At 38.3% G+C, this 25,722-nt stretch overlaps 1 protein-coding gene and 1 long non-coding RNA gene across 3 annotated transcripts in view; one reads left to right on the forward strand and one right to left on the reverse strand.

The window, feature by feature from the left end:
- Positions 1-14,071, reverse strand: part of loxhd1b (lipoxygenase homology PLAT domains 1b) — a 29,322-nt gene extending 15,251 nt beyond the window's left edge. The window contains exons 1-21 of one of the 2 annotated variants that reach the window (XM_042488945.2): positions 12,931-14,071; positions 11,687-11,801; positions 11,455-11,466; positions 11,073-11,153; positions 10,748-10,932; positions 10,407-10,505; positions 10,142-10,290; positions 8,642-8,765; positions 8,088-8,197; positions 6,866-7,006; positions 6,029-6,164; positions 5,163-5,323; positions 4,987-5,073; positions 4,384-4,519; positions 4,132-4,286; positions 3,749-3,909; positions 3,573-3,649; positions 2,477-2,673; positions 1,481-1,673; positions 907-1,067; positions 230-551 (exon numbers count right to left, since the gene is read on the reverse strand). In XM_042488945.2, the coding sequence (XP_042344879.2) occupies positions 230-551; positions 907-1,067; positions 1,481-1,673; positions 2,477-2,673; positions 3,573-3,649; positions 3,749-3,909; positions 4,132-4,286; positions 4,384-4,519; positions 4,987-5,073; positions 5,163-5,323; positions 6,029-6,164; positions 6,866-7,006; positions 8,088-8,197; positions 8,642-8,765; positions 10,142-10,290; positions 10,407-10,505; positions 10,748-10,932; positions 11,073-11,153; positions 11,455-11,466; positions 11,687-11,801; positions 12,931-13,612 (3,484 nt within the window). In that variant the 5' untranslated portion in view covers positions 13,613-14,071. The remainder of the gene's footprint in view (positions 1-229; positions 552-906; positions 1,068-1,480; positions 1,674-2,476; positions 2,674-3,572; positions 3,650-3,748; positions 3,910-4,131; positions 4,287-4,383; positions 4,520-4,986; positions 5,074-5,162; positions 5,324-6,028; positions 6,165-6,865; positions 7,007-8,087; positions 8,198-8,641; positions 8,766-10,141; positions 10,291-10,406; positions 10,506-10,747; positions 10,933-11,072; positions 11,154-11,454; positions 11,467-11,686; positions 11,802-12,930) is intronic. The other variant, XM_088076035.1, reaches the window with a different exon arrangement.
- An 805-nt stretch (positions 14,072-14,876) lies between these two features.
- The window catches only part of LOC121943991 (uncharacterized), a 36,535-nt gene continuing 25,689 nt past the window's right edge, over positions 14,877-25,722 (forward strand). The window contains exons 1-2 of the long non-coding RNA XR_006105886.2: positions 14,877-15,116; positions 15,761-15,870. This is a non-coding gene — a long non-coding RNA (uncharacterized LOC121943991). The remainder of the gene's footprint in view (positions 15,117-15,760; positions 15,871-25,722) is intronic.

Here is a 25,722-nt window from a genome sequence, read left to right on the forward strand (position 1 = left end):
ACAAATGTCAGAAAAAAAATCCCATCTCCGATGTCAAAACATTTTTAATGCCTTTTTTTAAATATTGATTACATTTGTTGCCAATTAATGTTTTAGACTGATTGATTCAATGCCTTTTAAGACTTTTTAATATGAATGCAAATGCTTGAAGCCCTCTGCTTGGCATTCAGAAGTTCAACATTTCTGTCTCTTAAATCCAACATAACACTTGGTTGTATTTATTTCTTACCTTCCAGATCTTCAGCATCCTCAGGCAGCAGCTCCACCACCAGCTCGCCGTCTTCCTCTCCCCCCGCCAGCCAGCGCGAACAGGGAAAATGGTAAGTCAGCACCACTTCCTGCATCTCCTCTTCTCCCTCCTCGTCCTCTTCATCTTCATCTTTCTTCTTTTTCTTCTTCTTTTTCTTGTCCTCCTTTTTCTTCTCCTTGGGCACCAAGGCCATGATTAGACGTTTCAAGTCCACTGTCTCCAGGAACCAGCCAGATCCGATCCCAGAGCCATCGTGGCCGATTCGGATCTTGAAAACCTTTCCCACATCTTTGGCCTCTATCTGGGGAGCAGTTCAAATGTTTCAACTCAAAATTACTCACTTTTTTTCTTTGGCATATGATTTTCAAAATATGCTATGCAATATCTTTCTCCAAGACAATGCACAGACTTTTACAAAAGCAATGCCTTTTGTAAACTTAATGAAAAGATGGTGATGAGGTGCTGGACCACAAGCAGCAAGCATCCCATGCCAAACAACCCCGCAGATATAGAAAGCTGTAACGCCAAAAAGTGAATAAATCTGGTGTTGGCTTTCACTTTCACTGGTGATACAGTTCACAAACTGCAGCCAACAATTCCTGCATGGAAAAAACTACTAACACATCACTGAAAACATCAAGTCAGAGCTCTGGTACCTTGAATATTTCTGTGGTGTTTCGCTCATAGTTGTTGGATCTACTTTCCAGAGTGATGATCTCTGTCTTCCCCTTGTCCCCGTAGATCTGAATGAAGACTCTGGCGTTGGTGCCAGCAAACGTCACATCGCCAGTCAGTACTGTTACCTCATAATTAATCACTGGACATTAACAAAAGACAGATAGTTATTTTTGAAAGTGTCAAATGCATAGACTGTGTGTGTGTGTGTGTGTGTGTGTGTGTGTGTGTGTGTGTTTAAGAGCATAAGAAATTAAGACTGAAGAAACTAAAAGACCTTCCAACAATAGTTAAAGATGCTCAACAGTCTTTGAAATGAAGACACTTTTTTCAGAGAAAATTAGAAAATCAATATAAATGATTTTGGCAACATTACTTGGTAAAATATTATTGAATGCTCATGCTTAAAATTTTTATTAAAATGACACAGGGATTTAAATATGAATTCCTACTGTTATCTATAGGACCGTGATTCGCCAGACCAGTTACAAAGAATGATTGTGTTTATATATGTTGTTTCTTTTAATGGTGTGAGAGTGTGTGAATGTTGCCTACATTGTTCCATGTCCAAGATCTCGCTCGGGTAAATCTCAACCTCAGTCTTGCCGTCAGCTTCATCCTTGCACAGCCAGCGGTGACTGGGGAACATATACTGCTTTCCGTGGACTGGAACCATGACCTGAACACTGTCCAGGAACCAGCCGGCTCGCATGCCTTCATTGGTGTGTCCGATCATCAGTCGGTTGATCTGGAATACGATTAAATGGAAAATAGTATTTATATTTAGAGAAATAAAGATATAACTCATATTTACTGAGGAGTCAAACAAAGACATGCTCATTAAATACATTTACACATTTTCTTTATTAATTTCTTTTTCAAATTTTTAATTTTTTTTTAACAAATGCAGACTCATTCTTGAACCCACACTAATAACATATTGTTAACCCTTTGAAACCTGGATTGACATCAGTTTTCCTTTTGCAAATTGCTTCGATTTCTTTCAAAAACTTGGGGAAAAAGGCAACTAATTTAGAATATTATTTGTAATATGATTTTTTTTTTAAAAAAAAGCAAAAAATGTTTAGAGAATTATATGTATAAATATCATAATTATATGTTTAGAATCATTTTTACAGAATCATCATAATTTGTAAGTATTTTTAAAAGGCCATTTAATTGTTTTTATTTTTGTTTTTACTTTCCTATTTTATTTTATTTTTTGTGCTACTTTTCAGGTAATTTCTTGTACTTTTTACAAATTTCTTGCTAATTTCTGGGTCATTTGTTCTTCAGTTGCTCATTGGTGTCATGTTTTTGACAGAAATCGAGCAAATTTGCTCAGTTTTCAAAGGGTTAAGTCACTGTCTACAAATAGATTGATCCCTCTTTTCATGCTGGGAACCATATTGAAGGAAGGAGGCTATGAGTAACCCCAGAATGAACTGAAATCTTTGACAGTGTGCCTTCATTAAATGGTTTCTAAAGCTTCTCATTGTACAATCAAAATCAAATGGAGGAAATCAACATGTTTTTCCTCTATTGTGTCACCTGTCCGATATCAAAAGTTTCCACCGTGAAGACGTCAATGCGACCCGTCTCAAAGTAGTTCCCCAGGTTGTTGTCAGAGACCACCAGCATCGTGGTACTGGTGTCGCCTTTTTCTCCATAGAGCTTGACAAACACGTTGGAGTCTGAACTGCTGCCGGGGATGCTTCCTGTTTTCACCGCGATGTGATAGTCGACATCTGACACACACACAGTCACAAACACACACACACACACACACACACACACACACACACACACAAACACAAACATCAGGGGAAGTTTAAACTTCACCCTTGTGTATACCACCACTTGTCTTAAGGTTCAAAAAAGACCTACATTCACTAAACCCCTAAAATAAAGCAGCTTTATTGAATTTAAACCCAAAGTTTATTTTGCATTAGGAAACACACGTCATTCATCACAAACATTTGTGAATATCTAGGTTTTCCCTCTTTACAGTGCAGAAAGACTGCATTTAATAAGTGGAATTCACTCGTTTTTATTACAACACACCTGTCATAATTGTTTTCTTTACTAAAGTAGAGGTTTATTATTATTATTGCTAAAGGTACTGCATAGGTTTAAACATATTTTTTAGCAAGATATATCACTTGTGTAGCCTAAGAGAGAATAAATGTATTTTGTTACAAGGAAACATTAACAGTCTTGAGCAACATAGCATATTATACTGTGCAATATGAAAAGTGTGAAAGTTTGTGTGCATGGACTTTGCAGATGTATTTCTGTGTTTGTGTGTGTGTGTGTGTGTGTGTGTGTGTGTGTGTGTGTGTGTGTGTGTGTGTGTGTGTGTGTATGGTTTTTGTGGTATGAAAATTATTTTGTAACTGTCGGGCCAAAAATGACCCCTAAGACAATATGTTTACCCTGTTGGTGTACAGCTTTCATGGAAATATAGCAATGTTTCCCTTTTTCTCATGTTGGGGTTCACTCTTGGAAAAGTGATTGAATTTCAAGCTGAAAAAAGGTAATTGAGGGCATCTTCTAAGCTATTTAACATAGTGGTGGGTAATGTTTGACCCCTAAGACCACGTAAGGGTTAAATGTCAGAATAAAACTCAAGATTTCTTTGTCTTACTGTAAAGACGCTGTCCGTCTGAGAGTGGCACTAACTCTCGGACAATCTGCCCGTCATCCTCGTTGCGATCCAGCCACCTGCACAGCAGATTCAGTGAACAAACTCTCATCTGTTGTGTACACAAATCTGTGGCTGTAACATCTGTTCAGTGTTGGTTTTTTTCTGTGTTCACATACCTGTTGCAGGGAAACTCTACAGCGGTGTCCCCAGCCTGTCCCTCCTCTCTTACAATCACTTTATCGAGGAACCAGCCACAGCCTCCACCTTTGCCATCGTGTCCAATCCTCACCCTGCGGACCTGTCCAATGGCCACTGCCTCCACTATAAACTCATCCAACTGGAAGGGCAAAAAAACCCCAAAATACAGTAAGTAGAATCACATTTTGATGTTTTTTTATATGTCAAACAGAGGTATATGTGACAGATATTTTGATATTTTTTATGGATTAGCAGAAGGATGCAAAAACCGAGAAGCATATGAAGAAGGAGAGGAGAAGTTTTACTTTCTTTTGTTTGTAAGCACTGTGAGATGTGAAAATGATGCACGGAATGTACCCACGTTTCCTTTCTCAAACTTGTTGACATTGTTTTTGCAGTTAACCAGCTCCCGATTTCCAGTGTCCCCGTTATCTCCAATCAGATTTAGAAAAACAGACGCATCTGTACCGCTCCCGCCGATAGTCCCCGTGCAAACTGTCACTCTGTATTTGATCACTGCAGAACAGAATAACATCATTTAATCAGGTTCTCCATTCTTGTCTATATTTGGCAAACCAGATTTCTGTTACTCGTGGTGTATGTAGTTGTTTACCGGGCAGCGGCTCAGTGATGAGGTCTCCTGTAGCAGCTAGCTCCCTCACAACCTCGTTATCATCTTCATTTGTGTCTAGCCAGCGCTCACAAGGAAACGTGTACTTCTCCTTTGTTAATGTCTTCATCAAAGTGGCCTAAGTGAAAAAAAAATCTCATGCAGCAAAGCTGTGTTTGATCTGATATGTAAGGGGGTGTCTGCATTATTATTTCATCCAAGTGTTTAAAGACTGAACACTGAAAGCTAATCAACTCTCTGAAATCTCGTCTTCACTTATAAGGGTGGTTAAAAAAGCATAGTTTTCCATAGGACAATTATATGCACATATTCTACATCTGCCTTTTGGCTAAATAAAATATTTATACCTGAAATACTCTATTAATGCCTTCTCATCTCTGTCATATAATGAAGATATTACACTTAGAAACTTTGTTTTATTAAACTAGTTTTCATGTAAACTAGCATATCTACAACTGTTTAGACATTATATATAGATTGACAAAAATGTTAGTTGGAATGCATTTGAGTGAGTTACAACCAGCTTTTCTAAATGATAATGATAGATATAGGTTTGCACAATAATTAGATATTAGATTTCCTCACCTTACCGAGATGCCATCCTGCAAAAGGATTTCTCTTCTCATGCCAAATACGGAATTTGGTCAGTTTTCCCAGATCAGGCAGCTCAACCTGTCAGATCACAGCAAGATAAAAAAGTTGCCACATTATCTGATTGTTGACTGTTATATCACGTGTGGTGTTAAATATGGGAGACTTACCATGAACCTGTCCACCTGTCCCTGTTCAAAATTGTCCGTCTTGTTGTCCAATCTGATCTCGTCACTCTTGCCCTTCTCTCCATACACCTGGAAGGAGACGTCAGCGTCGGTTCCTGCACTGGGCAGGTCTGACGTCCAGATCCACAAGGACCAGGGGTGCTCTGAGGAAAACCAAATCAAATCATCATCTTTGATTTAGGAGCATTGTTGTGGTTTGTCATATCCTAGATCAGATAACTGGAGGCCCATTATCGTCATGATTTGTTTGTTACTGTCACTGAGAGTAAATTTAGTTCCTCTCTTCCTCTGTGCTGCCAAGAAGTGTTTTTTTTTTTTTTTGCACATTTGGGACCAGGAGACTTGAGTCAACAGAAGTAGTTTTTGGTTCCAGTTTGACTACTTCTGCTGTCAGTGGAGCTCCTGAAATGGCATTTTTGCTTGTTAAAAAATCTTCTCAGGGCAGAAACATTGAAGACAGTGATTGTAGCGGACAGCTCCCAGCTGTGAGTTTGTGTGACTGAGACTGGATAAAACTAAAGCCATAAAGTAATACTCACTTTCCAAATTTGTGCGGACAGAGAAAAAAAAGAATGCGCACATTCTGCTACGTACGTTTGTGGACCAGAGGAACTGCATTTACTTTTTCTTTAAAAGTGATATTGGACTTCATTTCACAGGCGATATGAAAAGCAACTCATTAAAATTACAAAGTAGGATGAAGGTAGACCGCCTGCTGAGCCATTATGCAAATGTCTCATGCATATGATGGAGTTTAGAATAGTTTTGCACAATGTTTCAGGAAATAAAAGTGAAAATGACAGCATTTACTGCTGCTGCTGAGCCATAATTACTGACACTGCACTTACTCTTCTGTCTCTTCTGCCTCAGTGAGACCATCTCATAGAGCTCCCTCTCTATCAGCCCGTCTCCCTCCTTCTCATCCAGCCATTTACTGCACGGAAAGGTCTGCTCTATCCCTGTGAATGGACAGTACGCCACCACCTGCAAAAACAACACATCAGCTGAATTAACTCACAGTAAATTGCAAGACTGTAATGTTTGTGTGTGCGTGCGTGTGTGTGTGTGTGTGTGTGTGTGTGTGTGTGTGTGTGTGTGTGTGTGTGTGTGTGTGCAGCGTCATGGCCATATCTACCTTTGAGGTCACTAATGTCAGGACCTCTGTATCTTTTATAAGCAAACAGTTGTCTATGGGGACCTTTTGTATGTTATTTTAGGGGACAATGAATTAGACTAGTAAGATTCTTCAGTATTTTTCATATCTAACCGTCATCATAGTAGATCAATAACTGTTTGGGCCTTTTAGTTAATGACAAAGTCCACACCTGATTATGATTATTCTCTAATTTTCTCAAAGAGGGTCCACTCCATTATTATGCTGTGCTCTACACCCTAAATCTAACTAATCTAGAATGCAGGTGGTGCAGAAATGCAGGAAATGTATTTTTAATAATGGGGGTGCTCCCCCAGAAACCCCCCTATATGTTGATTGATTTATGCTACTGCCCACTGACATGGTTTAAAGCCATTTTCATCCAATTGTCTTAAAATGCACATATTCAGATTGGGGAATTGGTGATTGGGGAATTTTTTTTTAGGAGAGCATGCCCTCAAACCCCTCTAGCAGGCTTGGTTTTGGGATCTCAGTGTTTCTAAAACCCTGCGTACGGCCCTGGTCAATGTACCTTCTCACAGTACCACCCAGCACTGACTCCGTCGTTGTCGTGTCCAATGGTGACTCTGCTGAGAGGACTGAGGAGTGCAGCGATCTCCACGTTAAAGATGTCTGTCAGGCCCCGCTCAAACTTTCCACCCTCCAAAAACACCTGGATAGAAAGACATCGAAGTAAAGTTAAAGAAAACATTGGCTTATCCACTGTTAGAGTTATACCCAGAAAAAAATGTAATCAGATTAATTATTAGTGGTCTGAATTCAATAGTTTTGGGTAGTGCACTGCCAAAACACCTAAGTGATGACCATTAAAGGGATACTTCACTGATTTTCAACCAGCTTTTTATCATAACAATGTAGGTAGTTTGCGTAAATGAATTGTGGTAGACTTCCTTGCATGCAACCAGTCCCTAGAGTTCCCTGTTATCCCCCCAACAAAACTCCAACATATGACCCAAAACTTGCCAGTCATTATTCAAACTACAGGCTGTATTTCATATTTTCATATGGCCCACATCCATTATGGACACTAAGAGTACATAAGTGCTTTCTCTCAAACTCCAATCAAATGGTAAAACTAGGCAGTGCTGATCAAATATAAACCAATAATATGTTACTACACTGCCTATTTCTTACCAACAATGTTTTCAGAAACATATTTTAGTGCCCTGTTTAGCTGCAATAGCGAAAGTTTTTGTACAAGAAGCAGACGCTATACTGTTTCCTGCAGAGTAAAGATAGAGGCTGAAAAAAACTGAGCTCAAACAGAAACATTAAGCAGGGCAGATCAAGTAGAAACCAATATTCTGTTACTGCATTACCTATTTCTTGCCACAAATGTTTTAAGCAACATGTTTTAGCTTACAATTTAATTTAAGATTGTTTGCTACCAGCTCTCTTGCAGCACAGTGCATTCTGGCAGTTGTAGGTTTTCCACCTCTTGAGTAAAAGCAGTTTCCACAGCCATTTTTTTCTGTTTTCTCTGGTAATGTAGCACCAATTTCAAAAGCATTTGCATCTGTCTGCTGCATAGACTGACCATTTTGAGGAAAAGACCATGTATCCAGCAATGAAATTACTCATTTAGGCACCAAAATAATATCAAAGCAAAACAAAAACAGTCTGGATAATGAGAACATTACAACCTGAAGTTCATGGTCTGTTTTTACTCTGTTTCATACAAATGAAAACTAGTACAATTTATCTACTCAGTGTCTATGTTATCCTCTTGTCACCTTTCCACTGTTCTTCATGCCTTTAGAGCCGTGCATCACGATGTGGATTTTGGAGTTGGTCCCGGCACCTCGGATGTTTCCTGTCACAATCTGGACGTTGTACACAATACCTGGTGGGTACAGTTACATGTCAGGCTATCAGAGGATCTGCCAGCGGGTCGCTATAGTTCACGGCACCCTTACTCCCTAAGGAGCTCAGCAGGAACCAGATCCAAACGTTGACAGTTTGACCCAAGAATTAATGATTACACTGTGAGCCTCTGGCACGATGGACAGAGAACTCATTTTTTGGACTGAATCAGACGCTATTAAACAGCAGATAATCTGTTTCTTGGCAACTGAAATGTTATTGTCTTACAGTCCTTTATGCAATATTTTTCAGATCAGGCAGGCGAATAATGATTCCAAAAAGAGAAAAATAAGTCGGAGAAAACAGCCAAGTATTGAGTTAATTTTCATTCTTGCCATAATTGCATGCACTGACACGTGATTCCCTTCAGAGAAATTGAAAGACCAACTGTATGTAGGGCAGTTCTTCCAAAGTTCACCCTCACCTGTGGGCTGGCTTCCCCCGGCCAAAATGTCTCTCTGAATCTTCCCGTCATCCTCATCCAAGGCAAACCAACGACTGACTGGAAATTCATACATTATTTTGTTTCCTAGATCATCCACAATCACCTGTATGGAAAGAAAAAAAAACAAAGTCAGACTATAATCACAGCCCACATGTGATGGGAGGCCTATTGTACATAATGTTGATAAAAAACGAATGTAAATAAAGACAACGTTCTTTTAAAAACAACATTTTGAACACTTGAGTCATAGCGTTTGTTACCGTGGAGGGATGAAAAGAGACAGAAGACAAAACAGGCTGCCTTTGTTGAAAATATAGTTCCTGAATCTGTCGGGAGTTTTCAGTATTTTAAATTACAGTTCCTTGCAATGCGTTGGTAGCCAAGTGGTTGCAGCACATGCCACATCACCACAACGTCCCAAGTTTGATTCAAGACCTTTCTTGCATGTCCCACCCCCTCTCTCTTTCCCATTATTGTCTGTCTCTACTCTGTCAAATGCCAAATGAAGGCAAGTTGCAAAGTCGCTGCACGCAACATTCAGAGCAATAATATAGCGGCAAAGAACTCCATTTCAGTCTCCCCCAACCTTAACACTGTAGGCTCTGTCAGCACTGTTGCAGTTGTTAGCACTGTTAGCTGCTAGGCCACTGGATTAGCCATCTCCATACTGAGAGCAATGTGCAAACAATCCCAAACTCTAAATAATAGATGTACTGAATATTTGAAGGCCTGCTTGCATAACTTGAGGATTATTAACCTAATTTGATTGTTGCAGTTGTTTTTTATAAGTCAACTGATTCGGAAATTAAAGGGTATAGTTGTATATTTGCAGCTAATGACCTTGTGAATTTTACAAACTATTTTTAAAATTGACTTCGTCTCTGTGTATTTCCTTTGTGACCTGTAAGCCTCAGGCAAAAGTGCAATAAACTGAAATAATAAAGAATTCACTAACATAACATATAGGTTCAAATAAAATTTAGCAGCAATACAAGGAGCACCAAGCTCAAGCATTTACTCCCAAATCCACGTGAACTGCAGCACACGTGAAATGCAAATAGGATATGATTCATGAGTGTTGTCAGCGCTGACTGTTGGTGTCAGTCTGTGCTGCAGTCACCAACAAATCTACCGACTCATCTGTCTGTTTGCTGTAAGGCAATCCCTTAATGGGTCATGGTTTCCCTTTACACAGAGGGTAGAATGACGACATGTGTGTCCCGTGCATCTGTTTGAATCTCTCAGTAACGCACACTGTATGTGTTGCAGGAGCAGCGACACCAGATTCAGATGAGAAGACTGAGAGGAAATAAGAGGATCACATGTCTTAAGTACCTCTGCAGAGGCAGAACTGAGCAGCATGAGGTACAGTACGACTCCACAACAGTTTTGTTTCAAGCTAAGGTTCCCCTTAAGTTACACATGATGCAACAAATGAAGGTAACTTTTGTTGATAAACAATATATGTCTGTTTCTTACCTTGTCCACAAACCATCCTGCTGAGGAGCCTTTGTTATTATGGCCGATGGTGATCTTCCTCACTTTGCCCAAGTTTGGTGCCTCGATGGTGAACTTGTCCTCTGTGCCCTTTTCAAAGTTGTTTTTGTCATTGTCAAGTCGCTTTTCACCTAAAAGGATAAAACAGTTTGTAAATTCTATCACATAAAAAAGACATAATTAAATCTGATATTCACTTTAAGATAAAGTTCATTTAGTGTGTGGTACCTGTTGTGCTGTAATTTACCTGTGTCTCCAAACTCCCCAAAGATATTGATAAAGACATCTGCATCTGTTCCACTACCTTTCATATCCGCAGTGAAAACACTCACTACGTACTTATTATCTGGAAAATTAAGACCAAATGCTTTAGAGAACAATTTAAAAAGAAACTTTATATAAATACAGTATGTCAAATATAAACAACCACTGTGTCAATATGAATAAAGAATGTATAATTGCTGTATTTTTATGGCCCTAGAGGAAATAAGGATGCTAAAAATATGCAAATTTCAAAGAAACAAGCAATTTGTTACATAATATATTGATTATAAAGTCTTACACATAGTTACATCTGTGTATACGCACATTTGGGCATGTCCATGGGGTCCATACTGCCCAGCAGGTCTCTGACATAGAGGTAGTCTCCCTCCACTTTACTCAGCCAGTTGTTACAGGCAAAATAAAACCTCAGGTGAGGCCTGATCACATCCGTCACCACCACTCTGTCCAGGAACCAGCTGGCGTTGAGGCCCGTGTTGTCATGCTCAATCCTGAAACAACAGAAGAATAACATTTTGATAAATAAGTCTAATTTTTCTTGCAAACAGGCTGGCCTCAGTACAACAAACAGCTGTTCATATCTGATCTGTGCTGTACTGAAAAAGCACAGATCAGAAAAAGTCTAACATACCGAATCTTTTTCAGAGGTCCAACATTGTGAGTCCTAATTCTGAACACGTCAGTTTTGGCCCTTTCAAATGCAGTGCGACTCCTGAAATCACAAAATATTTAAAAAATGTGAGACCTATCCTAAACCTCAGCATCTTTTCATCATCAAACTCTTAACTACAAAATAAATGCAGAGGCATCAAACAAAAAGTGTTGACTAAATCTAGGAAAATAACATGACAGTATTGCACATATTTAAACACAAAAGTATGGCAAAGTCTTAGGAAAATCATGCAGAAAGTTGTGTCATGCAAACTGATTAAACATCACAATCACAGCACTCAGTACATCGTCTGAGCAGTCCTTTCTTCACGACCACAACCACTGCATTCAGAAATAAATACCTCTTTTCTGTGCTGTAAGTGGAGGGAAAAAACACAGCTGTTAATAAAAGCACAAGAACCAACGCAATTAAATATAGGGTCTGACTGGCTGATGTTAAAACACGTCTCTGGCTTAAGCAGTGTAATAAATAAAAGCTGAGTCTTTGTTGTTAATTTGGTCAACTTTTACCTTCATCTTGACAAATAAATATGTTCATTCATTTAATTTCAATAATCTTTGAAGAGGACTTACTTGCTAGCCAGATGGACTTTGGGAGTGATGCCATATTCTCCGAACAGAGTGATAAACACGTTGGCGTCAGTGCCGGCTCCTCTCTCATCGCCAGTGATGGTCACCACCTCATACACTGAAGGGTGAAATAACATAAAATAAACAGGTGTGTTTTAGAAATGAGATATACAGCATAAGTAAAGCAGGAGAAAATTTGTGACGGGGTCATGTGGTGACAGGATGTTAACAGTTGTGAACATATAGGGTGATATACAGTGTACATCCACAATATGTGTGTTTGTATATATGCTTTTGTACTTCTGTCCTTATGAGAATTAGAAATCTTTAAAAGCTAATATCTATGATACGCAGTATTGTGCACACAAAGTAAATTATTAATTTTTTTATGTCTTTTGTGCAGGTTACTAAAGGATATCTAATGTGAAAACACCCATTAAATCAAACCAGCAAAAAATTACCTTAAATTTGAGTAAAAATTGCTATTGAATTTCAATAATTCTAAATGAATTTCATTAAATTAAAGGCCACTCAAATATCCATTTTGACTTAATGACAAACACTATGACCCTCTGAATCTTTCCTCTTAAACACTTAATACTCTTAAATAAGATATTGATAATAATGCAACATTGAAGAGTTTGAAATAGGGCTGTCAAATGATACTTTTTTGAATCGTGATTAATCGTACAACAGAAATATTTTCATTTTTATTGTAAATGCATATTTGGTTTCCAAATATCAGTTATCAGTCTCATTAAGTACTAATAATTGGTAACGCATCGGCCCTGAAAATCCAATATCGGTCGTCCCCTAGTGTATAGAAATCAGATAGATGTTCAGAATGGCTTTACATTGACAGTTTTACATTCAAAAGTGAGAGCCAAAATGAAACTTTAGGGGACGGTGAAGCCCCTAGTTAGGATGTGAAACCACTTCCTGTGTAGAGTGAGAGACAGGTGTCATATAGCTATAGGTTGAAGATAACAGACTGACAATACACTGATGAGACTTCACTCAGTGTAATGTTACCATGAACATTAAACCAAAGCATGGGTCAATTACTGCTTGAGCCACTCATGATCCCGTAATTGCAATCAAGGATTCACCCCTCCTCTGGGTGTCAGATGTCTCTCCTCAAACACAACTTAGATCAAACTGTCCTTGAATTAAAGACAAAACAACATGATCTCTGAGAGGAATATCTTAATTCTGTCACAACTTCTACAAGATTGAGATAAAATTACCTTTCTTTTTGTGATACTCATCCTCGTAGTTCTCCACTTTTTCTGGCTCGTAGTTGCGAAGCTCATTTTCATAGATTTCAACGTAGTTTTCAACCTTTTTCTTCTTTCCTTTTGTCTTCTTGGTGTCTTCGTCACTGTCTCCATTCACCGACCCTTTCTTCTTCTTTTCTTTCTTTTTCTTTTTCCCTTCCTCTTCATCTTGTTCATGTTCTTCCTCTACCTCCGAGTCCTTCTTGGATTTTTTATCCTTTGCCCCCATCTTATCCTTGCCCGAGGACTTCTTTGATCCTTTCTTAGTGGTCTCAATCACATCGGGGAGTTTCTCTCCTCTCTTTTTGCTCTTGGAGTCATTGTTGTTATCCTCACTATCAGTATTCTGAGAGTCATTGCTCAACTCATCCCCACTCTCCTCTTTGGCTTTCTTCTTCTTCTTCTTGACCTTTTCTTTATCTTTCCCTTTTTTCTTGGAGCTCCTCACATCCGGCCCTGATGTGTCAGATTTGTATCCTTCTTCATCACTGTCTTTAAACGTCTTCTTCTTCAATCTTCCAGCATCCTTTGACTCACTCACCTGCTTACTTTTCTTCTTTGGCTTTGGTTTCTGATCCTCCGAGTCCTCGTCATCTACATCTTTGGTTTCCTCCTCTGTGCTCTGTCTTGTTTTTTTCTTTTTCGTGGGCATCTTTAATTTATTTACTACCTTGTAACCGTAACCTATTCCAGTGTGTTGCGGTGAAACTTGATTAAACTGACCCGAGACGGTGCAGGGGTGACCCGCTGGCTGGACAGGTCAGAGTCAGAGCTCACAGGCGGCTGTTTGACAGACAGCTAGGGAAGCCCCTCTCTGCTGGTTATCCTGACCTACAAAAGCATCAGATGCTCTGACCTCATTAAAAATGATAATTAGCTTGTTGTCACCTGACCAGAGGAAGAAACCCCTCAGGGAATTTAGAGCTGCCAGAAAACTCCAAAGTATCCCTCCTTTACACAATTAACCCTTTCAAACCTGAGCAAATCGGTTTAACTTCTTTAAAAAACATCAGGAGCTAGGGTAATGATCAGCTTAACAAGAAAAGGCCCCAAAAATAATATGAAATTAGTAGAAAATTACAAGAAAATTGCATGAAAATTATATAAAAAAAAACAACAAAAAAACAACCCCTACATACAAAAAAGTAAAATGTTTTTAAAAAATGACCACAAAAAAAATGATAAAAACCTAAATAAACTTTCTTTTTTATGTGACACAATTTCAAATACGTAATTAAAAGAAAAGAACCCCCCAGCTGTTTTCAGATCATTTCCATGTCACCACTGACTAATGTTTTGCACCTTGTGGGACATTTTTACCATGTTGCTAATTGTTTCTTCCTGGGTTTTAATGGAAATCAATCCAATTTTCTCTGCAACACAGTGCAATAGTGTGCATTACAAGGTTTAAATGCTAATAAAAGGCATCTGAGTGCAGCACAACAAAACTGATGTTTACTCAGGTTTTAAAGGGTTAAACTGCCTTTAGCTATCTACCTAAGATCTAACTATCCAAGATTTTTTTGAAAGTGGTACATATATAAGGGCATTTTCTTTAAATGTATTTTATGAATGTCAAATTTAGCTATGATAATAAGCAAATTATGTTATTTATTTATTATAAATTACATATGTACTGTTCATTGTTAAAGAAATTTGGATTTTTGAATATTAGAAACAAATCAGATCATTCGACTAAAATATTCTAGCCAATATGTATTTGGAGATCCGACATAAAATCGGTACAGAAAACCGTCAAGTACTTGGAGAATTACGATAAATCTTGTTGCCACATACCGTAATATCGTCTTTTCGACAATCGATTGTTCGGGGCTGCTTGTTGTGCGCACGCTCAGTTCCAGCCTGGCTCGAGTTAACGCTGATTGGACGAAGCTGAAGGTGACGTTTGACGCAGGTGTTTTTAAACGCATTGTTTTTAACTTGAACCGATTGTAGCTGTTAGACCCATGTGAGACCTACGTACTCGGCACGTTTACTCTTTAAAAGTCTAAGTTACGTAACAAATGTCCGCTGTCAGGTGGGAATGATGCACTATTTTTGTTGCCTAGCTGCTTACTGTAAACAACCTTCACAACCGCTAATACGTTACTCAGCGTGTCGCTTTCTGCTCGGCTCCTCACTTCCTCACTAGCCAGGTTAGTATGAGGACATGTTGAATTTTAACAGTGGTGGAATATAACCAAGTATATTTACTGTACTTGAGTGGCCTGTGAATATGAGGTACTTGTACTTTACTTGTGTTTCCTTTTCATGCCACTTTATACTTCTGCTCCACTCCATCTTAGAGGGAAATGTATTTTATGTACTTATTTTAAGTCTTTTACTGAAAAAAGATGATACGTTTTTACCTATTTGTATTTATAATTTTGATGGGGTTTTGGATGTTTGTTTTTTTCTCACTAATTTCGAGTTTGGATGTGTTTTTTTTCTTTTTTAATAGTTTTTTAGGGTGTGTTGGTGTCTTTTCTTTCTCTAAAGATATGTCTGCCTTGAGTACTTTTACATTAAATACTTAAGGTACATGTTTCTGATCATACTTAAGTGTACTTATTTTGACTTATAAAACATTTTCAGTGCAGGACTTTAACTTGTAACAGAGTGTTTTCACAGTACTAAAAGAAAGGATTTGAATACTCCTTCCTTCACTGGATTTTAACATTTGTTGTATTCATCTTTCTGGCAAGACAGCAGACAGATATGAAATCATGATATCTTCAAATATTCAACCTCTTGCTTAAAACAATTTAAAAACTAAAGTTTTTTTTCTCCTCCCTTCAAGTTAACACAGAGTGAATAACTGTGGACGGTTGGTCGTGCGGTGAGACCAGGACAGACTCAACTGTACGGACCAAAATGCCAAAGCTGTGATCTACAAGCAACTATAAAGTGGTGAGTGAACAGTTTTGATTTTATGTGGCTTTTACTGTTTGATTCATAGACTATATTTTTATACTGTGTAAGGTCTGACTAAAGGCTGCGTATTTTATTTATTTTGGTGAACTACATTGCTCCCTCGCGCCCATGCTAACGAGCTATTGTAAAAACACACAACGCCATCTTAATAAAAAACATCTTAATAAATGCCACTTAAAGTCAGAAAAAGTATCCATGGCCCATTTGAGAATAATTTAGGCATAATTGTATTTTTTTATTTCAATTTTTGATGTATTAGTGTTTAGGCTCACATCACTTTAACGCTGCAGCCAGTAAAGGTGAGGCTAATTTCAGCTACTTGATACTGTAGGGTAGCTCGTGGATTTCTCCCCATCTTAAACTCTAATAATACATAATAATTTAATCTTTGGTTATATTGTGTACTATTAATCTAAATCTGCAAAGTAATTAGTAAAAAACATCAGGTTTAAAAATGCAGTGATGTAAAATAGAAGTACCTCAAAATTGTAGGCCTACAGTACTGCAATACTTGAGTACATTTACTTTGTTACTTTCCACTACTTTAAATATATATATATATACATATATATATATATATATATATATATATATATATATATATATATATATATATATATATATATATATATTATACCATATTAATGTTGGCCTAACTGGAAGGTAGTAACTGTATTTTTATTTAGCTGGAAATTTACATCTTTCTGTTGGTAAAAATTTGAGCTTTCAGATTTGAGTGTAATGTGCGTTAGTTATATCTATTTATGTCCTCTGCAGTTTTACTTTAGTGAAAATGTATTAAAACCAGTGAGAATAAAGTAACTTGTGTTAGTATTACCCAGAACATTATTCATGCATTACCAGATTATGTCATTTCATTGTCAAACATACATCGTTTTAGTCCAAATATAGCTCCTCTTATTCTCCTATTTTAGGGATGAACATTACAAACTGTTTATGTAGGATTAATATCCGTGCTGTTTGCATTTTATGAGCTGAGGTATAGTAAACATTTACTACATTTTACATGCTATTAACTCCAACCTGTTTCACCCTAACAAAATGGCTTAATTATATGTGATAGTTGATAATGCAAAGAGGAATAATGTTAAAATCAGCACAAAGGGAGACAGCATCATAATCCTGCTTGTCAGAGCACAGCAATCTGAAGAGCTTCTGGGCTGTTCATGTAGTATTTAAATGTAAATGAAAATAGGGTGCCTCTGCAGGGTCTTGTTTTTTGTGCAAACGTCATTTTAGCCAGCAGAGGGAGACACCTTCATTTGCATTTGGATTCAAAGTGTATTACATTAGTTGAACAGATGATGAGCACTTGTTGCATCATTCAGATTGTGACGTTCGTGTCAAAAGCAGTCTGATTAAGAGCTTGACACTTGAGAAGTCACCTCAGTGGCAAATAAAAATATGCATTCATAAGTGCATTAACTAGTGTATAGACTGTTTTTTTCCATGTTCTTCTGTCTTTTTTCTTTTTGATATCTGGATGTTTGTGAACATTTTAGTCTTATCAAAACCCCCAGAGTGAGTCCCCCGCCCTGCTTTTCATGGTCTTCCTCTCAAAGCTTAATTCTCCTCAATGTTTCACATTTGATCGAAACCCTTCCATATATTCTCATTTCTCTAAACACAAAGCAAAACAAGAAAAACTGCACAAAAAATGTTGTTTGTATTTAAACAAGCTTCATGCATTATGTAAAGCTTATTAGCTACATGAAAAGTGCTTTTTACATTCCAAACTTTGTTGTGTACACACATCTCATTATGTACAGTGTAAAAGATAGTAGCCATTGATACAGCGTACAATAAAAAGATGCTGATTATATTTACAAAGGCTTTGTTTTATGTAAAGCTTTTTCCACAGAGAGCAGAAGTTTAGTCAACTGAAAAATAATTTTATGAAATGCAAAAGAAAGGCCAAATGCTATATTAATTTTCTGTCTGGCAAAGTGTTTTTGTCTCCACTTTTGCCCGTTTGACATTTGCCCAGCATGATTTGTTCAGCCACAATGAATCCCTGGATGCTCTTCCTCTTCCTTGTCCTCATCGTCCTCTTTCTGTTTTCCTCATGTTACCTCTTCACTCTTTGTATCTCCATCCGCACTGTAGACCCGATTCATCCAAAATCAGCACTCTGTACTCTGATCTGTAACAATTTAACGATTAATGTTTGCACCTGAGTGAGTGGTCAGTGTGGCCAAATTTAGCATTTTAGTCTTTTTTTGTCACTGTTGTAGCTTTTGATGATGATCTTATTTTAAATGTTTAAGTGTTTTTGCAGAATGTGGTTAAGAGTGTAGTACCTCAGTTTAAGGTCATTGCATGTGCCAGAACCCTCTGCAGGTATTTTATGTTATTCTCAAAATTCCCTTTTAATTGATGCTGTTCGGCTCTGCAGTCCCGCATACACAAGAAAGCGATCCTTTAATTGTTTTTGCAGGCGTATTTCGATTCCAAAGAGCGGATTAAAATGGATCACCATGACAAAAACGGTTAGACTAAGCAAAGTAAAGAGTCCTAAATCTATTAAAATTGTACTATTTTTTCAAAATGAGATGACAACTGATACCCACTGCCCCGCTCTGTGACCTCTCTGTTAGGTAAGGAGATTGACATGTTTGTGTGATGCATATCAGTTATGTGTGCAGGAAAAAGGATTTCAATCGAGTCTTTCAAGATGTTTGTCCTGACAACCTAAACAAGCCAACTACAGTTAATCTGTTTCAACTTCTTTTAGAGTGATCAGGAGCAAAGGAAGCGTTTCAGACTACAGAGGAGCAGATCATGGGTGTACACGTCCATAGAGGACAGATACTGCACTTCAGACACACTTTATCTGTAGTGTCTTTGAACATAGATTCAAAGGGGTTATATCCCAAAGCTCCTGTCATCTGTCCGCCCATTATCATTGTAGATTGTACATCGGCGAAAACTAAAGCCCACCGATACAACTCAAACTATATTTGTCCCCTTTGATTTACCAGAATCATCTACGAGCTTCAACTGGGAAAGCGATACCAAAATGTTCAGAATCTGCCCGACTCTGCGGAAATGATGTGTGTTGAAAGTTATTTTTTGACTCACTGACAAACTAGTTTAGAGTTGCATTATGACTTCACATCTCATTTCTCAGTTTCACTTTCATGGACTTAAGACATAGTTGTAATAAGTGGCACCGTTAAAATAAATTGTCCGTAAGTGAGTCTTAAAATGTGTTTAAAAGGAATTTGCTGAGTCTGGTCTTGGATGTCTGGTATTTATGGGAAGCCTTTTTCAGAGTTTTAGGACAATTAAAACAATGAATCAGCATCAATAATGTTATGATCTTTACTCGATGTCTAGGGGAACACAGAAACAACTTAACCAGTTTATCCAAAACCTGTGCAAACACTGGATCAAAATGAAAAGACAAGGCTGCTGGAATGCTTTGTGTGTAACAATGAATGCAACTTACAACATTATTAACAGAGATACGAAAATGAAAATGAAAATTGAAGCAAATAAGTTGCCATGGCCAAAATAATGAACAAAAACCCCACACTAACCAGAAACCAACTCGCTTTATTTACAGAACATCAAAACAGGATTTCTTTAAAGTTTCAAATTGGTGGCGGAGCTGTTGGACTGTGCAAACACAGCCCCCTCTTTCAGGTCAATTTTTTTAACTGTTTTTTTATCCAAAAACCAGTTGACATCCAAGTGGGCTTTACATTTGGGCGTTCATCTCGTCTTCACAGCCCTACAAACTGTCAGCTGGTTGGCTTTTGTTAAAAATATATCCTCAATAACGCACAGAGCTGACTGTAAACCGGCAGAAGATGCACATTCTGAGTGTACTGTATAAATTTCCAAACAATGCTCATAAATCCAGAATAATATCGACATATCCCACATGTCTTAATCAGAAAATGCTGAATTCAACAAAAAAGGCCTACTTCATAATATCCAAACGGAATATGTTGTTTACATGACTCATTTTAAACTCTGAATATTGTCATATTCAGAAAAATAATGTCACATTATTGTGCATGTAAACAGTGAGAAAAAGCTCCATTCCAAAAAAAAGGCCATAATAGCCAGTGGACGTAACAGATAACTATGAGTCCAAAATGTTGACCTCATCCAACTTATGGTGTCTGTTAAACACTTTGCTGTGAGTGCAATGCTAAATTAAATAAAAAATAACAAACAGCATTGTCTTTCTACGCCGCAAAAAGTTCCAGTGATTAAATTAACAAATGCCTGATTCTTTATCAACTCTGGGAAATGAACTGATTGACTCTGATTTTTTTAAGTCTTTTTTTAGAGATGAACATCAAGTAGCGATGTAAACTCCAACAGGAGTCTGAAATGTGACTGATGCTGACTTGGGGTCATTTTGTAGCCTTTAGATTCTAAGCTTAATTGGTTTCCCAAAGCTGTAAATGTTTATTTTCTATCCCGTCCAGAAGGAACTTCGTGATAACATAGCTGCGGCTCTGTGACACATGAAGACGCTCTGCAAAGACTCTCAAAACAAACACACTGCGGGTCTTGCGGTTCACGCAGGAAGGAAATGAAGAGGAAATAGATTGTCACAGCAGGATACGTGAGGAACACGGTCACTGTCATGTTGCTCGGCCAAGAGCCGCAGAGTCCACGATTGCGGTCAGATGATGTTATGACAGCGGGATCAGATTGTGGTGAAACCTAAACATTGATTTATTTGACAAGGTGGCTTGTCCCTTCTCACAGTGAGTTGTCTGTGTGGTCGTTATGCAACACAGAGAGGTTGCTGCGAGTGTTGATAGTATTATTACTGCGGCCAACAGGTGACATGGTGAGAAGTGAGTGTGATGCTCAGTGAGAACCGAAGCTAAAGGTGCTATGTCGGCAAGATTGGAGTCCCCTGAAGGCCACAAAACTACACACATCTTTCTCCAATTTGCCCTTAAATGAAACGTTTTGAAATGTTTTTGTTTTTATTACAAGTCTAACCACTCGTGACTATCAAGGCAAAGAATAAAATAAAAATCCATCCCGCTGTGCAGCCTAAAGCATTTACGGTCTGACAATAGGGGTACATTCAGCCCTGACAAAATATAGCAAAATGTTTATGTAAATGAAAATGGGGGTGCATCAAACACCCTGTTGTGTGACACCTCTGATGCACCCACTGAACGTGAGAAAACGCACCTCAAAGCTGTCGCATTGCACACTGTTTTGGGGAAACTGGCAAAATTGTGCACACCGTTGTCAGATTGAACGTGCCCTACAGGTCCCATCGACTAAGTAATTAAACACACCTGTTTGTATTTTTTTCTCAACAAATCATGAAAAAGTAATAAGTAAGAATTTTTTTTAAGCATTGGAAAACAATAACTTCGATTAAGTGTGGCGTTGGTCTGTATATTAGTAGAGCTGTTCATTAATTAGGGAGAAAGTGTTACTGCTGGGTTTACAGTTTTGTTAACATTCAGATCACGGATTGTGTCTTTAATCATCTCTTCCAATTTTGGTTCCCATAACTGCCACATTATAGCATTTTTCCTCCATAAAATGTAGCAGAGGAAATTGTTGTTTAGAACAGCACTGAATCCAAAACATTGAAGGATCACATCACCATCACTTTTCCAGTTGGAGCATACTCGTACAGGTTGTGATGGAAAGTTTTGAACAGCCAAAATATAAAGACTGAACATGTCAGCATCAGTGCACAACCCCATTTATGATATCAAGGCCTTTGAAGCTCGACAGACAGTTATATAAGCATCAGTATCTATTTCAAACTGCTATTTCATCGCCATCTTTCAACTGTCATTGTAAACTTCCTGTTGTTTTTTTTTTTTTGTTTCTAATTAAACTGACAACGACATGGGCACTTCAAGGGGAAAACTGTCTCAAAGCAAGATGCCTGTGGTCTTGGTGTGTGAGGTCAGAACAGACTGGTGCTATAACCCAAACTACTTTGTCTTTCACACGGATATTTGTTTATTTATAAGCTATACAACATATTTTCTCTTTTGATTCAAAGAATGTATTTGGTCTCAGCTATCCTTATTCTTATTTTTTCCATGATTTATTGTACACTTACAGAGAAAAGACAGTGCAGCAACATGCGTTAAGTCAGTAACATGCCATTTCTTAAAGTAGCATTAAGTAGAATTTTGTAGCATCTAGTGGTTAAGATTACAGTTTGAAACCTGATGAATCTTCTCCAATGTGTCAAGTGTAAACTCCTGCTTAGGATTCTTTATATATATATTTTAAATATGTAATATCTAGACATTTTCCCTACGCTTTTCAAGTAGTAATTTTAAAGTTTTTAAAAATAACTGATCTACTAATTTCTTGCAATTTGACAATTAATTACCAAGTTGCTCATTGCCTTTTTTTTAAACATTTTTTGAAAGAAATAACACCCATTTGCACAGCGTTCAAAGGTTTAAATACCTGTAAATGGCATCTGAAAGCAGCACAAGAAAAGTGATGTCTCTCTAGGTTTCAAAGACTTAAGATCCAGACGTTTGGGAGAGTTTTATCCGGAGCCATATTATCAGCAGAGATCTCCCCCTCACTAAAACAAACGGATCAGGTGATTAAAGCCAGATCAGTGTTTTCAGGATACTGTACAGGTGGTCGTGAAAGCCTGCTAACTATGGTGATCGATGCAAAAACACCAATGGCCCTTTAAAGAGCCAGTGTTTGGTTTGACCTTTCGGGGCTACTGTAGAAATAGGGTGATGAAACATGGCGAAGTCTGAATGAAGACCTGCTCCCTATGTAGATAAAAACGGCTCATTCAAAGGTAACAAAAATGACAGTTGTTATTTTCAGTGGTTGCACATTAAAGAATACATACTTATTTTGCTATATTACATTTCTGCCAATATATTCCCCAAAATCCTACCCACAGGACCTTTTTAAATCAGGTACACCTGAGGACACAGACTTTAATTGTTTGAAAGAACAGTTCAAATTTATAAAATCAGGCTGAAGGAAAATCAAGTGAAATAACTATTTCTTAAAAGTTATTCAGAAATGAATAAAAAAATATATATGATTATCAAGCCATTTTGCTGTTAGAGCAGCAATACACTTTATTCTAGCTATTACTTAATGTGACACTTGTGTCCGCATGCTTCAGTTAACAGTAAACAGTCATCCCTCACTGGTCAGCATTAAAGTTGGCGAGCTGTCCTGTGCCCACATTCCTGCTCTTCATTAAGCAAAACATAAACAGTTAAGAAGAAGCCCTTTGATCTGACAGATGCCATTTAGGATGATGAAATAGTTTGTTGTCATTTCAAAACCGGAACATAATAATTAGCACTTTTTCAGATGACACAGCCAAACCCAGGACATGTGAGTCAGTCTGTTTCGCTTGCAAAGCGTGTTTCGACTTGTGTAGGAACATGATGTGGAGCTGGTGCCAGCATACAATACAGAGTTGAATTGGAGTGACAAAAAAGGTGCAGTCTGTTTTGAAGACAAATATATGTAGTCTATGGGTGGTGAGATCATGAAAGACATAATGCAGCAGAAACAGATCCAAAGTAGATGTCTCCACTCCACATCTGTACTCCTTTCCACTGTGACGTCTTTTTTGCCTGCAGAAATTGCACTCACAGGCGACATCTGATACAGAGTGTGTGAGTAAGTGCACTTGTTCTCTGTTCCCAGTGCAGGACTGGTAAAACACTTACATTCATGTTGATCCACGTCGCCACCGACAATTAGTGGCCATGCCCCTGGTAGTGGAAATGAGGAAGGCGTCTTTGGTGAGGGGCAAGAAACTCAAGAAACACAAGTGGAAGAAATGTGAGCTGTGCTGTCAATGCCTCTTTAAAAACATATGCAATACACATTTATTATGATTAGTATTCAGACTCATTTAATGCCCCAAAATGCATCGTTCCCACTAATTTCCTGCCCTTTTAAAGTCAATGACATCATAAAACATTTGAGCTTGGCTTAAATTAGCTGATTTATGGCCCGTTGCTGTTGTTTTATCTTGGAAGCCTACGTGACCCCTCCACTAAATCATGTTTCTGCAGCATCTTGTACCTTTCATCAGAGGTTCCCATGCATGCTATTGGCGTAGTGGAACAACTGACAAGATACAGGTTGTTTTCAAATAGCCCACATAAAAAATTATCTTTGCAGCAGCAGCAGCGGTTTTAGACATGCAACGAGTGCACTTACTCATGACTCAAGCTGTGGCAAATTCTGTACGTGAGTAGCCCAAAAAGTATACACACTAAAAGGCAAAAAGTGACCCAACCTGGATCGATAAAGCAAAGCAATAACGGGTTAAGTTTAACCAGTAGCCATGGAAAGAAAGCCACCCAGTACCAATGGGTTTTTTGAACCAGCATTAATGTTACTGTTTTATGTAACTGTTTGGTTATTTACACACTCTTCAAATGTTTACGTCGCTATTTGTTAACAGCCGCAACAATGTCGTGACAGCTGGTGGTATTATTTTCCACCTTCTGATTCTTTGTGTGTGTGTGTGTGTGTGTGTGTGTGTGTGTGTGTGTGTGTGTGTGTGTGTGTGTGTCATGGCAAATGTGATCCTGGTGACTGTAGTATGAAACACAGAAGCCATTTTGAGTATTTTGCCAGATGTTTGTCTGTCAGTAGATTTTGTTATTGCAGTAGCATCGCAATGGTGCAAAATGCAGTCACAAAATTTTACAGGTGGTTAGTGGGGGTTAGGGTGGCACAGTGGTGCAGTGGATAGCACTGTCACCTTACAACAAAAGGGTTTTGTGTTCGATCCCACCAGCAAGCGGGTGCCCTTCTGTAGAGTTTGCACGTGGCTGTTCTCCCACAGTCCAAAGATATGCAGGTTTGGTTTATTGGTAACTGAATTGTCTGTAGCTTTGAAAGGTTGTACGTCTCCGTAGGTTTTTTTACAAAGAGATCTTGCGATAGGGCCGCTACAACGTCCCTTCATTATGCCACCTTTGCTTTTTTTATAGAGTATCAAACAACGGCAGTAGCTCCACCTGCTAGATGCCGATCACTCCAGTGTGTGGTTTTAGATACCATGCTGGTGTCCTGGAGGCAAAAACGTTCGATGTGTAACACAGCAGTGGCAGCCTCCAGTGTGACATATAATGTATAAGTTGGAGAGTGCTTTCCAAACAATAACAAAGGCATATTGCAATATATGCCCTGTTATACGGTGGCTGATCTCATCCTCTGCTCGGAGGTTAAGGAGCTCCCGAACCTCATTGACTCCCCGGTTTGTGGGCATTTTTGGGCACTTTTCTTCATCTTTTAATTGGCTGCTAACTGTTGTTTGCTGCTATTTCAATTTCCCTGTGGTGAGCCGCACACGACACGTTGATTACTTACTAATTTTGCTGCTGGCTCAAAGGCGAGACAACTTTGTCCCCCTTTTCTGTGATTGTGTCTTTCATAAAGAATGGTGAGGTGGAGTAATGTCGCATCATTCCCGCCTTCAACAGACAGTGTAACATAAAACTCTGATCAGGCCCCACCCCACATGAACCAGCACAGTTCCTGTCCAAGTCTGACCCGAACCCGACCCACAGCAGCCTGTTTTGAGCCTGATTAAAAACTTGAATTTGTCCTGTAAAAATAGGCCTATAGTATATTACATTTTAAATATAATAAAATAAATATTTTTTACTATATTTTTTTACAATGAAACAAGCTAAGGGCTGTTTCATCGCACCACTTCTTCTTCTCTTCCTTCTGTTTGTCTGTTATCTCATGTGTGACACTTTTGGCAAAACAGGCAGTGCCCCTTGGTATTTCTTGTATGCATGGCAATGGTGATGCAGCGCATTGAAGTTG

Source organism: Plectropomus leopardus, chromosome 4, assembly GCF_026936395.1.
Source record: "Plectropomus leopardus strain MGB_pleo_1.0 chromosome 4, ASM2693639v1, whole genome shotgun sequence".
Lineage (NCBI taxonomy): Eukaryota > Metazoa > Chordata > Actinopteri > Perciformes > Serranidae > Plectropomus > Plectropomus leopardus.